Below are 15,753 nucleotides of genomic sequence, written 5' to 3' on the forward strand. Positions count from 1 at the left end.
GCAAAAACTGACCACAGGTGTAAGAGGAGCATATGGAGGGTATGAAGAACTGAGGTTTCCAGCAGCAAAGGAGAAACAGGGAGAGGGAATAGCTATATCCAAACAAATGGACAAAGGGTGCAAATGGCAATGGCAAGAAGAGGTGTTCTGGTCGATTTAGAGGACCTCTTCAGTGGGCTTGATAGATAAATGTGTGGGAGAAGTATAAAAAGTAGTGGCTAAGGTTGATGTATTAGTATAATATTAAAAGGATGGAGAAAAGGGTCAGAGGTGTGGGCAGTAGTCATACCTGAAGAAGATGTGGATGCGGTCAATGTACCGGCAATACAGGCGGATAGGGTGGGCTACCTCTGTTGCGATATCCTGAAAACTGAGGAAGTCATTTGGCATCTGTGGAGGGCCAGCCATCTCACTGGCTCGGTGCAGGCCAAGGACCAAGAGGTCCATCACCAACCCATAGTACTGCACAATGAAGGAGGCAAACTGAAGACCACGGATGATTCCATAGGAGTTGGTGTGGTTCATATCCTGGCAGAGAAAATGCATTACTTTATTTGGACATCAGGGGACTAAAGCTGTGCATATTAAAGTCAGCAAAGTACTTTGCTTCAAGGAATGGAAACAAACATACTTCTAGACCAGCATACCATACAACAATTTGCAGGGATATTCTAAAGCCAAACTTACATAATTAAGTGTACATTTCCTTAGAACTGTGCTTGAAATGCTGTAAAACAGAGGCAATGCAGCATTCTCCCAAGGCGTTCATCCATAACCACTGCTTGACCAACTCTCAAACTCTCCTGGGTGCATATTGCTTTGCGCTCAGTAATTCACACAAACATCAAAATGAGAAACAGAAATCAAGTTGAGGTGCAGAACATACCTTGTAGTTTATCACCACATTGTTCTTAGCCGTCATGTAGTCAGCAATGTTGTGATCAACAATCAGACGCAGAAGCCTGTTGAGCAGCGTCAAGTCAATTTTCTCATACATCTTCTCGAATCGAGATTCCAGCATGACGTTACACTCACCCTCACTTGTGTCCCACACATCCTGCAAGTTATTAATACCTGGAGAAACAAAGAAGAGCATAAAAATCTCACAGAGCAAACCATAACCTCTTGGCACTGTAATCCTCAGAAAAAAATTCAAAACATAAGGGCATTGCATACCTCAGTTCCAGAGCCCTAGAAATTACATGGAAGAAGATAGAAGACATATGCTAAAATCAAGCAACAATGCAAGGAGTCTCGTGTGCCCACACTCATCTTAAAATACTAGACTGGTGAGGTCACAACAAGTTTTTATCTCCTTCTTGATCTCCCTTCACCAACCTTTCTTTTTGATCTTGGGAAGGAGGAAAAATTAGAACCCCTGTGCTTCACCTCTAAGCAAAAAATTTTTACCAATTTAACACAAACAATACACATTAAACTTGGGGACGAACAATATTCCATCAGGATGCATCAGAGCTCACTCAACATTTAGCTGAAATGCCTAGCAAAATAACCCCCTACAACACTCCTGTATCCAATAATCCAACAATCTCTGCAGATTCCTTACTCGGCCAACTAATGCTCGTACAATTTCACCCCTCGCTACCCATATTCAATAATGGGCAAACAAATTCCTTTTGGATGCCTGTGCACACAACCCTCGAACTCCAGTCTAGACAAGCCCTTCCTATAGATGTCCATTCAAGAAATGATCTGCAAGGCACACTTTTGTGAATCATCTAATATCACACCCCAATAAACACACCAACCCGAAATGCCAATTAGGATAACCACACCGAGTTGTCCGGGTTTCCACCGAATGGAAATAATCATAGGCTCCTTCCAAAGTGCCAGTGTTCAAGCTATGTTCTCGGACATCAGTCAAGCAAATCCCCATGTCACACAGCAATTAACATTTTTCACTCTCCCTCATCTTTCAAGCTCTTCTAGTCCCCAACTAAAGTGCTATGATCTTCTAATTTTAGCTGTTACAGAGCAAATTACCACTCTCCCCTCCTTCAAGACCTCCCAATCTGCCAATCCCAACTCCAAATCAGTTTTTTTTTCCTGCCAGCCAGCAATGTCCTTCCACCAAGAGAACACAGGCATGAAAGTTTTAAATACCAATACAACCATAATTACTTTGATCCTTCTAAAAAACGTGGTGCTCACCTTGACACCATTTGTACACAAGCAGCGGAGGTGGCTCGGTGTCAGCAGGCTTGATCCACGGAGGGAAAAGTCTCCTTTTATCGGCTTCGTACCATAAGTACTGATCCAGGTATGCATCTGTGATCTTCTCCAATGGCTCAACATCATAAACTGGAACCAAGTGACTGTAGAGGTCCATGAACTCAATACCCACCTTTGAAAAACAGAGAAAGAAAAGTTACACTAATGTGCACAGAACAGAGTAAGAATGGCCAAACTTCAGAATTGATGCAGACCATATGAAGTAATTAACGGACTGTGAAAGTTAGATGGGGTCAAACTGACTCACGAATGGTATAATGAATCAGCAACGTGTACTCTATCCTTTTTAAAGTCACAGTGTATCCTGGTCCTCGTTTGGGTGATGGTCGCAGGAGAGGTCTAACTGGACTGCCTCAGACCCCTGATTCCCATTTCACTCTGTTGCCTCAAGAGGCCTCATCATGGTTTTTGGTATAGTAATCTTTGTTTAGTGTCACCGTGGTCCTATTTTTGTGTGCAGCACAAAATATTTCTAGGTTAGATTAAGATCAACCTCAGAGTCTGTTTCCATTGAATTCTTTATTACATCACCTCACTGGTAGATTGGGGTAGTATATTAAGATTACTGGATGCCTGTGAAGTTAGTCTATATTCTAGCGTATGTCACAATCAGCTCCAGTGTAATGATTGCGCAGAGCAGTGTTCTGTATTTTCTCACTGTTACGTGTTTTGCAGTTTACGTTCCTTATGCTTTGACCTAGTGATAACAGGATTGCTCACCCCACCTGGTACTATCATTCAAATACATACAACTCAAACCCGTATAAAGCAGTTACATAAAAACTATGCCAGAAAAAAAAAGAAGAAGAAAAAAAAAAAAGACACAAACATAAAATAAACATCCAAAACAAGGATCAGTTGCATCAGAAAATACACCACAACACCAATTCACGGTATCAAGAGATACAGCAGTTTTTTTACGGGAGGGAAGATGCTCAGAATCCAAATACCGATTGTTTGTGTCAGGATTTAGACAGAAAGGGAATTATCGAGTCCATAAACAGTTTTAGCAAATTCTCACCTCTTTGAAGGCTCTCTGAGTGAGAAGGTGTCGCTTGATTCTAGATAGCGCTTCATGGGGGTTATCATACGCCTGTTCAATTAAGCCGAGCTCTTCCCTCTGAGACTGATTCAAACGGGACTTCACACTAAAAGTAAAGTCACAGTTATAGGGCTGATAAAGGAACAAAGGAATCATTACAGAGAAACTGCTCAGTCTGCGTGCACTAATCCAACTGCCTTGCCTGCTTGTGTACACAGTACTTGTGAGAGATGCTGGAATACAATTCACCACTGTACATAGTACATAGCTTTCTTCTTTGAACTCTCACCCAAGTGCTTGTCTCTGCTCCAGTGTTCAAATAAACATTCTTCCTGAACCCCCACTTACCTGTATGCTTCCTTTAGCCTCTCCAGAGCCAGAATGAGTAGTTTTGTGTCATGCTTGTAGGACAAAGGTGGGAAGGGGATGGGAGAGAACCGTCTGCTTTCCAGCCAGTGCACAGTAGTGGTGTACACAGCTACAGCCTCCTCCGCAGTGATGTACGGCCCATCCTAGAAGAAAGTATAGCATAAATTACACTGATTGGAGAGAGAAAACTCCACCACACGCGACAGTGACACTACTCCTGCTTCAGTAGCTTCCCTCCCTTACCTTCAGGTAGTTGTGCTGCCGCTCCTGTTCTGCCTTCAGGTACAGTCTGGTGAGTCTGCCCAAGTTCTTCTTGCAAACAGTTTTGTCAACAGTTGCGCCTCGTCGGATACGCTCGCGGTTATAATGTGCTGTGTTTGTCCACCAATCTGCCTTGGCCTTCACATAGCGTAGGATCATGTTCTCAATCGGAGTTGGCAGCCCAGGAACCTGCAAACAGCAGCATCCGACAAGGCGATGAGCAAGCAAACAGTACTGTCAAGAGTCTTCAGCTCAACCAGTTTACTCCTACAATTTCCCCAAAAAAATCAGACACACCACCCTCAAAATGCAACGTCACTGACATAGAAATAGACAGGATGTATTATCACAGAGCTTATCGCCTAACAGTCATGAAAAACTGTACACGCCCAACAAGAAAGCAACAAACCAAACAACCCTTTTTCCATCAGAAGCTCACTCGAAGGTCTGCCTTCCAACCATATATATATCTATGTATCTCATGCAGTTCAAGTACAGCGTGAAGCCAATACATTCGAGCTCTGAAGGGAAGAATGTCCACGAGACCTTGCTAACCTTACTCTTGCAACCAAATCTACCTCACTGTACCACTCCAGTCTTGTGGACATCCTTCCTTTCCCAGTACATACCAGCCCTCTCAACTGCTGTAGGACTTTGCCCTTCTCTCGAACTCAGTCAATCGAGGCACAAAGTTTACAGTCTGTCTCTCCATCTTACTGCAGGCATACATGGACTGCCTGTACCTCCACTGCCTAGATGTCCTTATGACTGGCATGGATTCTGTCCCTCTTCCTAACTCCAGTATGTCCTCTCACCTTCCAGGGGATGTTGGCTTTCCAGCACCTCCAAGCTTCACTCAGGTGTTGTAGGATAGTCCTAGCTTTGTTCTGCTTAATACCTTCTGGCATCATGTCCAGGATATCGTGCATGACCGCAGCACGAAGCTCCAAATCAAAGTGAGATTCCACACGCTGCTTTGTAACAGTTTTTGCCACCCCTTTCGAATGACGACCTAGAGAAGGAGAAACAGCTTAAAGGATTAGAACAAGCCAAGAAACCTTCAGGTAACAGGACTGCACTCAGAGTGCAGACACAGTGTAGTGTCCCATACTTACAATGGTAATTAAAAAGAAAAAATGAATGTTATTTTGGTTGATAAGAGTATAAAGAATTTAGTTTGTAATGTGCTATACGTTCTATAAGGTCAATAGCAAGAGACAATGAAACACTGCATCAATGGTACACAGCAATCTACCTACACTACTCCAGGGATAGGGCTAACATACAGCTGTCCACTGTACTATATGCCGCACTACTCGATAACTAACATTTCTGCAGATTCCAAGGTGTGACATACAATGTTTTAGAGCCCACTTTCCTTTTAGCCACTTAAGCATTCTACAAATGATGCTGTTGGTCAGATAAAAGTAAAAACGAGTCATGAAATGACCTTCAAATTGTCGAGCCAGGAGGTTTCCAAGCCATCTCTCCAGCAAAGGGGTGATCCCGCGCATAAAAAAGAGCCACACACGCCATCCTGCAGCCCAGAATCCACACCCCGGCCCTTTCCCCACTGGACCCTGAAAAGAGAAAATGAGAATATGAAGATGGAATAAGTCTAAAAATAGACTTGAAGCCTACGAACATTCAGTAAGTCGTGTTATGAGGCGGAACAACAGGACCACAACAGCAGTCTGTACTAGGTGCCTTGTACTGATCTAGAGCATACATGGTGCATCTCAGAGCAGATAGGGTCCGAGAGGACGAAGAGTAGAAACAAGACGGCCCACTGAAATAAAACAGTCTAACAGTGTCTCTAAAAGGGTTAAAAAGGACCGTGAAGGTAAACAAAGAAACTCTGGACAACAGCTCACCGTATTGAAACGATAGTAGATGAGATGCTTTAGGTCCTTGCACATGCGGATCTGTCTCATGAGCTTGTATTTGTAGCGGTACATTCCAGTCAACTGTCCAACATGGGCAAAGATGTACTGAAGACCATCTGAGAGCTGAGAGATAAAAGAGCAGGAACAAAAGGACTATGTGTCAGAAACCCTTCACTAAAATCCCCGCCCCCAGCATTTCCCTTATGCAGTCAAATCAAAAATTTAATACACATCCCATGGGAAAGCACAGCTTTAGTAAGTTACACATAAATTCTGCCACCATGTTGTTTTTTTGACTACATGTTCATAAGTCGTTAGAAACTTTAAAAAAAAAAAAAAAAAGCAGGTAACAATGTTTAGCAGGTAAAACTTTATTGCATCACACCAACATCAGACTGTTACAGTTTCCATCTAGCCAAAAGAAACACATAGGCTATCTCTGCACCTCTCTTAATTTTCCAAGCAGAAAGGGGTACACAGCAAACAAAAACTTCACAGGCATACATTCTGAAGCTTACAGCGGACATGAAAAGACCAACTGATCATTTGTCAGTCATTAAAACAGGACATTTAGAAAAGGGTGCAAGAAAATTAACACAGAGCAAGAGAGCTAATGCTGAATCAGTATACGCCACACTTCGCATGTTTTATAAAATTGACAGAATACGCTTCTAAAAGACAAACGGCTGCCTAGATATCGGGTATCAGGCATGCTCAAGCACACACACACACACCATATGACTAAGGATTCTTAAAATGTGGAAACTTCAACAGAACAATGTATTTGTCGTCTAATGTGACTAATTAATCCCTGAAATTAACCCAGGGTTTAAATTTGCATTATTTACTTAAAACATGTTTGCCTGGGTCAAACGGGTATATTATGAGACATGAAACTTCTGAAGGCCTCCTAGGCAGAGGAGCTAGTGAGTAAACGTACCTTACATTATAAACGTTTACATTGTCCCATTTGAAATGCAGTAGGAACAAGCAATGATCTACGTAGAACTACAGCAGCACAAACCTCACATGGAAAGTACCACAAGTGAGATACACACAAACCACTCCACCCAAAGACAAAGTTTAAAACCATAATGAACTAAAACTAGAATAATACACCTTGAATACTTCAAGTATTTGAGCTTGTTCAAACAAAAAGGCAGACAAAACTGAAGCAACACACAATGCACGCAGCACTCAATGTGGAACATTAGTAGAACATGCCAGTTTCAATGCACCACACTGGAAAGGAGAGCCCATCTTTCCACTAATCTATGTCAATGGCTTTTCTAAAGAACCAGATTTCAAACATTCTTTTAGCTAGGACCACTTGAAACAAAATTTCACAACACTCTCCCGGTTCCAAAGGGGAGTATATTGCATTTAGAGAAACCTCACCGAATTAGTGCTTGGTCACCAAGGATCAGATGAGTAATACATTCCCCACTGTTTTTCATGACCACAGTCTCTCTTCTTGTTCTCAAATATGACTATCCTGCTCGGCTCTTACCTGAAAGGCATCTACATTTCCCAGTCTGTATTGCACATGGCTGTCCACCACTAGCTTGGTAAGACGCAGAACCTCACGGCAGAGATGAAAGGCATTGCCGAAGCGAGACTTCTTGCGCTCCTAAGAAGGTAAAAGGTGTATATAAAATCATGATTTCGCTACTTTTGAGTCCAGAATGCATTTCAACCTATGGATTGCTAAGGGACTCTAGATCTGCTTCAATTAAGTACCTTAGTGGTGAGCGTTTTGACGGGTTTCAGGTTGAAGTTGTAGTCCAAGTGGAGATAGTTGAGATTTTTCCTGTGAATCAGGAGGTTCAGCATGTTGTATCCTTGACGGCAAACCTGGAGTCCCACCTCCACCCAGTCCAGCTTTGTGGACTGGAAAAACTTTGTAGCCTTGAAGGAGCGGAACAGATACCTGAAGATGGGAGTTGTCAGAATAGTTAGCAGTCATAAATAATGGTGGGAGAGACAGGTAACAATATTATTAGAAACAGTGTCACCCCAAGCTCAGTTCTCCAAAACACTATCAGCTTTACAGGCTTCAAACATTCAGTTCAAGAATCTCTGCATAGCTCGCAAAGCTTTTCTTATAAAAGAAACTTACTTATGTGGCTGAGAAATTGCGTCTATTCACTCACACTGTCTTGACCATGCACCCCAAGATCCTACATGTCTAGCAGAGACCAATAGAAAAATCGGGTCTCCCAGTAAGCTAACATAGGACTTATGACATGTATGTAGCACTTGTGCACAGGCCAGACAAACATCAGGGCATTTGCACTCAGATGATCCATCAACTAAAGCTCACCCTCACCTGAACGTGTCCCTGTTCCCACTTTATAATCTGAGTCCGGTCATTCAGAGCCTATCAATGTCAACTCCGGAGCCTCCAGCAAGAGAGCACTGTCTCTCAGTGTACTGCCTTTGATGCATATTGAAACATTCTGGATAACACTTATTTGTAATTTCTCTATATTTTGTATTCTACAGCACCCCAAGACAGCAGATTGGCAAAATACAAAACCAAAACATTTAGTAAGAATACTAAAAAGTGAAATCTGTGTAGCCGATGTTGCTCGAGTCTACTAGCATTTGTGGTTTTTTAACTCAATTCACTAGGTTGGGATCACTGCTAGGCAGGAGGTGCCACCTACTGATCAGTTGTAAAAGGTATAAAAAAACTGCTGTAATCAGAGAAAGAGAAATCGTGATCAAGATGTAAGGATGATCAGCAGACCACCAAACATTAGGCAGGGGGTCCGCAGTTGTCATTAGAAAGTCAGACTGTCCAATATATGGATGACCTACTGGTGACCTATGTTTACTTTGTAAAACCTTGGTGAGGAAGGAGAAGAACCTTCAACCCTGTACACCAGTGGTTCCCAAACATTTTCGACCCACGGCTCCCTTGATCTATTGGCCACTGGCTGCGGCTCCCCATTATGTTACTTTTTGTTGGCGGGTGGGGGATGTAAGCCTGGCCTAGGGAGTACATCCATTTTTCTCCCTGAAAAGAATTGGGATGACGCCAATGAAGGTATTGTAATTCTATATATAACTGTAAAAAAAAAAAATGTAACAGTTGTTTAATTACAGCATGCATAGGGTTTTTTAGTAAGGGGAAAATATTGGTTGACGGTAACCCTAGTAAAATGGGCAGGTCTCATTTTTATGTAGTTATAACGTAACTGTTTAAATAGTGTGAAATGTAGAATCACTTTAGTTGTGTTTAACCACCTGAGGGTGCTCAAGGACAAAATTAAAAAAGAGCTGCTACAACGGAGTAGTTTTATTTTGTACGAACTGGCCCAAGGGCTATAAATAGCTCAGTGGTTCCCAAACTGTGTGCGGCGCCCCTGGCTAGTTTTGATGACGCACCAGCGAGCCGCGGCGCACAGATTGGGAACCACTGCTGTACACGACTAAGCACTGAACATACAAGTTCATAAAAAGCTACTTAAAAATCATTCTCCACGATTTCTTTAGTCAGCAGCAATTCAGCTCACCTTTTCTTCTGAGCTTTGGGAGGTCGATGCTTCAGCGCATTAAGCACATAGTATTTCAGCAACTTCTGGTAGGAGACCCTAACTTTCACCGGCTGCCCTGCCGGACAGTGTTCTCTGTACCTGAGAATAAAACCAGGGAGAATTACACAGAGTGAAGGAGCAAGCAAAAGTTCATCACAAATACACTAAGGCGGACACAAGCAGGATCATTCAGCGAACATAATATTGGTTTAACACATATTGCACTCTAGAGGCATAGACTATAAATTCCTACTATGGAAGACTAAAAACTGTCAACCCTTTCCAATTGAACCAACCCTGGACAATTCTGCAACCAGTCCCACAACGCTCTCAACATCTGAATTTCACCCACAATCGGAGCCCTGACACTGATCACCCAAACAAAAGAACATTAAACACCCACTACATTTACAAAACACACTCACATATGTCACCCACTTGCAAAATCCCAGCCGTCCCCATATAAAGGCAAATAACCAAAATGTTTGCTCCTGTTTTGGCAGTAGATGTGTGTTTGGTCATTCGCAAAAGAAGCTGAACTAATCCCACACCCCAAAATCAATGAATTTCAGATGATCTTTGTAGGAAGTTGGCTCTGTAGGCACTATTTCAAAGTAAGGAATAGTATGCACAGAGTCCAAGGGTTCCCCTTAGAGGTAAGATAGTGGCAAAAAGAGATAATACTAATGCTCTATTTTGTGGTAGTGTGGTCGAGCAGTAGGCTTATCAAAGGAGTAGTGTTAAGCATTTGTTGTACACACACAGGCAATAAATGAGGAACACACACACTCAGAGACAATTCCAGGCCAATAGGTTTTTGTATAGAAAAATCTCTTTTCTTAATTTATTTTAAGAACCACAGGTTCAAATTTTACATGTAATACTTCAATTGAAAGGTATTGCAGGTAAGTACTTTAGGAACTTTGAATAATCACAATAGCATATATACTTTTCAAATAAATCACATATAGCTATTTTAAAACTAGACACTGCAATTTTCACAGTTCCTAGGGGAGGTAAGTAATTGTTTGTTCTTGCAGGTAAGTAAACCACCTACGGGGTTCCGATTTGGGTCCAAGGTAGCCCACCGTTGGTGGTTCAGAGCAACCCCAAAGTTACCACACCAGCAGCTCAGGGCCGGTCAGGTGCAGAGTTCAAAGTGGTGCCCAAAACGCATAGGCTTCAATGGAGAAGGGTGTGCCCCGGTTCCAGTCTGACAGCAGATAAGTACCCGCGTCTTCGGAGGGCAGACCAGGGGGGTTTTGTAGGGCACCGGGGGGGAGGGGGGGGTCAAGTCCACACAGAAAGTACACCCTCAGCAGCGCGGGGGAGGCTGGGTGCAGTGTACAAACAAGGGTCGGGTTTGTAATAGGAATCAATGGGAGACCAAGGGGTCTCTTCAGCGGTGCAGGCAGGCAGGGGGGGGGGGGGGGGGGGGTTTGGGCTCCTCGGGGTAGCCACCACCTGGGCAAGGGAGAGGGCCTCCTGGGGGTCACTCCTGCACTGGAGTTCCGATCCTTCAGGTCCTGGGGGCTGCAGGTGCAGGGTCTTTTCCAGGCGTCGGGATCTGAGAGTCAGCCAGTCGCGGTCAGGGGGAGCCTCGGGATTCCCTCTGCAGGCGTCGCTGAGGGGGCTCAGGGGGGACAACTTTGGTTACTCACAGTCTCAGAGTCGCCAGGGAGTCCTCCCTGAAGTGTTGTTTCTCCACCAGTCGAGTCGGGGTCGCCGGGTGCAGTGTTGCAAGTCTCACGCTTCTGGCGGGAAACGCTGTTGTCAGAGTTGCTTCTTTGGAAACAAAGTTGCAGTCTTGGGTGAACAGGGCCACTGTTCTCGGGAGTTTCTTGGTCCTTTTAGAGCAGGGCAGTCCTCTGAGGATTCAGAGGTCGCTGGTCCTGGGGAAAGCGTCGCTGGAGCAGTTTTCTTCCGAAGGGGGGGGGGAGACAGGCCGGTAGAGCTGGGGCCAAAGCAGTTGGTGTCTCCGTCTTCTCTGCAGGGTTTTTCAGCTCAGCAGTCCTCTTCTTCTTAGGTTGCAGGAATCTGAGTTCCTAGGTTCAGGGGAGCCCCTAAATACAGAATTTAGGGGTGTGTTTAGGTCAGGGAGGGCAGTAGCCAATGGCTACTAGCCCTGAGGGTGGCTACACCCTCTTCGTGCCTCCTCCCAAGGGGAGGGGGTCACATTCCTATCCCCATTGGGGGAATCCTCCATCTGCAAGATGGAGGATTCCTAAAAGTCAGAGTCACTTCAGCTCAGGTTGCCTTAGGGGCTGTCCCGACTGGTAAGTGACTCCTCCTTGTTTTTCTCATTATCTCCTCTGGCCTTGCCGCCAAAAGTGGGGCCGTGGCCGGAGGGGGCGGGCAACTCCACTAGCTGGAATGCCCTGTGGTGCTGGAACAAAGGGGGTGAGCCTTTGAGGCTCACCGCCAGGTGTTACAGCTCCTGCCTGGGGGAGGTGATAGCATCTCCACCCAGTGCAGGCTTTGTTACAAGCCACAGAGTGACAAAGGCACTCTCCCCATGTGGCCAGCAACATGTCTCGAGTGTGGCAGGCTGCTAAAACCAGTCAGCCTACACAGGTAGTCGGTTAAGGTTTCAGGGGGCACCTCTAAGGTGCCCTCTGGGGGTGTATTTCACAATAAAATATACACTGGCATCAGTGTGCATTTATTGTGCTGAGAAGTTTGATACCAAACTTCCCAGTTTTCAGTGTAGCCATTATGGTGCTGTGGAGTTCATGTTTGACAGACTCCCAGACCATATACTCTTATGGCTACCCTGCACTTACAATGTCTAAGGTTTGGCTTAGACACCGTAGGGGCACAGTGCTCATGCACTGGTGCCCTCACCTATGGTATAGTGCACCCTGCCTTAGGGCTGTAAGGCCTGCTGAAGGGGTGACTTATCTATACTGCATAGGCAGTGTGAGGTTGGCATGGCACCCTGAGGGGAGTGCCATGTCGACTTACTCGTTTTGTCCTCACCAGCACACACAACCTGGCAAGCAGTGTGTCTGTGCTGAGTGAGGGGTCCCCAGGGTGGCATAAGATATGCTGCAGCCCTTAAGAGACCTTCCCTGGCATCAGGGCCCTTAGTACCAGGGGTACCAGTTACAAGGAACCTACCTGGATGCCAGGGTGTGCCAATTGTGTGAACAAAAGTACAGGTTAGGGAAAGAACACTGGTGCTGGGGCCAGGTTAGCAGGCCTCAGCACACTTTCAATTCAAAACCTAGCATCAGCAAAGGCAAAAAGTCAGGGGGTAACCATGCCAATGAGGCATTTCCTTACAATCTTACTCAGACAACTACCACCCACCTCAAGAATGGCTGGAATTCCTAGTTAAAGGACAGCACGCTTACCAGTTCTTCACCAAAGGAATGTCCACAGCTCTTCGTGTCCTGCCAGACCTCAAATTAAAGGGACGAGGGGCCCAGAGCAGAGCGATTCCATTGGCTGTGTTGTCAGTATACAAAGGTGTATCTTTAAGAAAGGGCTCCACATATTCAGGCAATTCAAATTCTTCGTCATCATCCGGCAGTGGCTCCTGGCTCTGAAAACAAAGAAATACAACATATTAAACGTTTGGCACTAGTAATAAATAAGGAGCACAGCTTTTTGGAATGCAACTTGAAGCTTTGGGTCTTGCTACAATACTGCAAAGAAGTTTGGAGGGCAGAGTAGACCAATTTCAGTTAGGTAGTCAAACCCACCCAAAAGCCCATTTTCTGACAGTTGCAGGTAAAAGGCATGGACACAATAATGGGAGGACGTATAGGTCCAGCATACAAGCTCCCTTAATATACATGTATACAAGTGGAGTATGCAGTTCCTAAAAGAATCAGAAAAGGAAACAGGACAGGCAGTAGGTCAGGAAGGGTCTGGACAAGCACCTCCAGTTACACTTTATCACAGCTATTTCAAAAGACCTCAGGCAAAGAGCTCTCTCGAGTGGCCTGCTGGGCACTGCAACACCAGCCCAACGAGGAGCTGCCCAATGATGAAGCATGTCACCCATCTGGGTGTGTGAGGGGTCTTGCTTCTGAGAAATCTGATCTGCTTGCCCATATCCATCCTGACCTACTGCCTATTCTGTTTCTTTTCATGATTCTTTTTGGGAACTGCATACTCCACTTATATACAGTTAAAAGGCATGCTCAGCTCTCAATGGAAGAAAGTGTGCATATCTTTAAACAGTAGGAATGAAGCCTAGCCCCTGAATAACAGATGCCAATGAGTCAACAACCGTGGCATGGACCACCAGTGACTGAAAGTGCGGAAAAAGTAGACGTGTTACCTTGACTGAATGTCGGTGTGAGATTGGGTTGATGAGAGGATCAAAGTAGAATGCTGGGAGATCGGGATCCTCCGTTTTAATGAAGACTACGTTCGGGGTGTGGTACCTGGATGAGAGTAAGGAAAAAAGCCCTAAGTCTCCAGATACCTCAGGGCACATGCCTTCAGGGATAGACCTTTTGTACTATCAGCCCAAATATTGCTATTATAAAACATAAAGATAGCAGTTTCATAAATTACACTTTACCATCCTTCAAGGGCATAGCTACATTACAACGCTATCTACTATGGGATAAAACATCAGCGCCTCCACCACATGAGATGTTCACTGGCCACGGGAGCTTTAAACTTTATACTAGAATCACACTCAGTGTCACAGTCTAGTACAGCCGGAAGGTCCAAGCATCTACCAGCCTTCACTCACCATGTCAAGTGCACATGATGAGGCAAGTTATTGTACAGATATGGGAAAGCAATCTTGTACTCCGTTCTTATTGGCTGTCTGATGATGATTTTGTTGATATCATTGAACTCATTCCAATCTTCATCTCTACAAGGAAAAAAAGTAACAGTAGGTCACAACAGTATTATTGCAGGATGCTGCAGCATTCAATGTTCCCTCTCAAGATCAGATGTCTACACCCGACTAGCATTCGGTTCAGACCATCACACCCAGAAAAGTGTGATACATAACAAAATTAATGCAGTTTTCAAATGCTCAAACAAGAAAATATAAAGCGCAAACTACTTTTCAAATGCAGAAAGAAAGTACAATAACTCTGGCTCAAGCAAGCAGTACAACTCAACACAAATACACAACACGAAAGGCATATCAAAAATCAGTCTTCACTATACATAGATACCAAAGAGAACTCTGTAGATAAAGATAGATTGACATATGTGCCATAAAGAGCCGTATGAACTTGGAGCAATCGCACTTACTGCAGGTTAATATCACGGACCAGTGGCTCAAACTTGGGTCCTCCGGGGATGGCCATGTTTAGGGCTTTAGATGTGAAAAAAGCCTTGAGATCAAACAGGTAGAAGTAGTTATCATCCACCAAGTCTGTGAGGAGCTGATTGGCCAATCTATAGAGGGTTGACATCATAGGAAGAGTAAACTGCCATCGTTGGTAGGTCGACCCGTTAACATACCTGCAAATAAAAGTGAAAGGGAAAATGAGGGTGATGAGTACAAACATCCCATTACCAGAGTGGTGGAAATCCTCAAAGTCCCAAACAGTCACACATTTTTCATGATGCACACAAATAACACTAGCCACGCATACTAAATGCACAGGATGAAGACAACACATCCTCTTCTCTGCATCTTCCACTTACTACAACAATCACTGTGCACCAGAATGCTTAGTGCTCAAAATGAAGCCAGTGAGTCTTGTTGCTAAAAGATCAGAGGCATCATAACACACAGAAGTACTTCATACTTTCCTCTCAGACTTACTTCCTGTTGTCCCTCAGTGGCTGGTGGTCATATAACCAGTCAAGGACTGGTGCATCCTCCTCCATATCAAGCTCCAGCTGAATCGCTTCTAAGGGCTCCACATCCAAGATGTTGTCTGCATAGTCAAGCGGAGGTTCTTCATCATCGAATGGCGGGAACCTCATTCTCTTAAAGTGCCTCCGATCCCTTTTTTCTCGTCTCATCATGATCCACATTGATCTAAAAAAAACAAAGGCAGGTTATATAGAAGAGAAATTGCATGAAGTGGGAAAAGTTATATACTGTGGCTGGGGTGGAAACAAGCAACGTCATCTGTTACTATATTAAGGTGATTTCCATTTTCACAAGATATTAACTGAATGAACACATTGCACCAATCTGCTTGCCACTTTCAATTTTGGTTGTGCACGTTTTAATTTAACTCGAAAAGGCAATAATCGTGCCTCAGTTATACCTCATTGGCAAAGATCTTAGGTAGGGTTATCCTGTTCTACTTGGAAGCCTGAGCTCAAAAAACATCCTCTTGGGAGTTCAGTTCGGCTTCCGGCCAGGGATTGGGACAGCTTAACAGTGTTTGAATTTGTACCTTCTGGCTGGGAAGTACGTTCTTGCTACAGAACGGGCACTCCACCTAGCATTTATGGACCT

General features: G+C 44.4%; 1 protein-coding gene across 1 annotated transcript in view; it reads right to left on the reverse strand.

Annotated features, from left to right (window-relative positions):
- The window catches only part of PRPF8 (pre-mRNA processing factor 8), a 200,002-nt gene that overhangs the window by 165,735 nt on the left and 18,514 nt on the right, over positions 1-15,753 (reverse strand). The window contains exons 5-21 of the mRNA XM_069226117.1: positions 15,106-15,324; positions 14,586-14,798; positions 14,068-14,193; positions 13,645-13,750; positions 12,710-12,900; positions 9,333-9,452; positions 7,552-7,741; positions 7,322-7,441; positions 5,800-5,934; positions 5,376-5,505; positions 4,741-4,937; positions 3,908-4,114; positions 3,644-3,807; positions 3,275-3,401; positions 2,173-2,365; positions 887-1,074; positions 290-528 (exon numbers count right to left, since the gene is read on the reverse strand). Of these exons, the coding sequence (XP_069082218.1) occupies positions 290-528; positions 887-1,074; positions 2,173-2,365; positions 3,275-3,401; positions 3,644-3,807; positions 3,908-4,114; positions 4,741-4,937; positions 5,376-5,505; positions 5,800-5,934; positions 7,322-7,441; positions 7,552-7,741; positions 9,333-9,452; positions 12,710-12,900; positions 13,645-13,750; positions 14,068-14,193; positions 14,586-14,798; positions 15,106-15,324 (2,865 nt within the window). The remainder of the gene's footprint in view (positions 1-289; positions 529-886; positions 1,075-2,172; positions 2,366-3,274; positions 3,402-3,643; positions 3,808-3,907; positions 4,115-4,740; positions 4,938-5,375; positions 5,506-5,799; positions 5,935-7,321; positions 7,442-7,551; positions 7,742-9,332; positions 9,453-12,709; positions 12,901-13,644; positions 13,751-14,067; positions 14,194-14,585; positions 14,799-15,105; positions 15,325-15,753) is intronic.

Source organism: Pleurodeles waltl, chromosome 3_1 (genome assembly GCF_031143425.1).
Source record: "Pleurodeles waltl isolate 20211129_DDA chromosome 3_1, aPleWal1.hap1.20221129, whole genome shotgun sequence".
NCBI lineage: Eukaryota > Metazoa > Chordata > Amphibia > Caudata > Salamandridae > Pleurodeles > Pleurodeles waltl.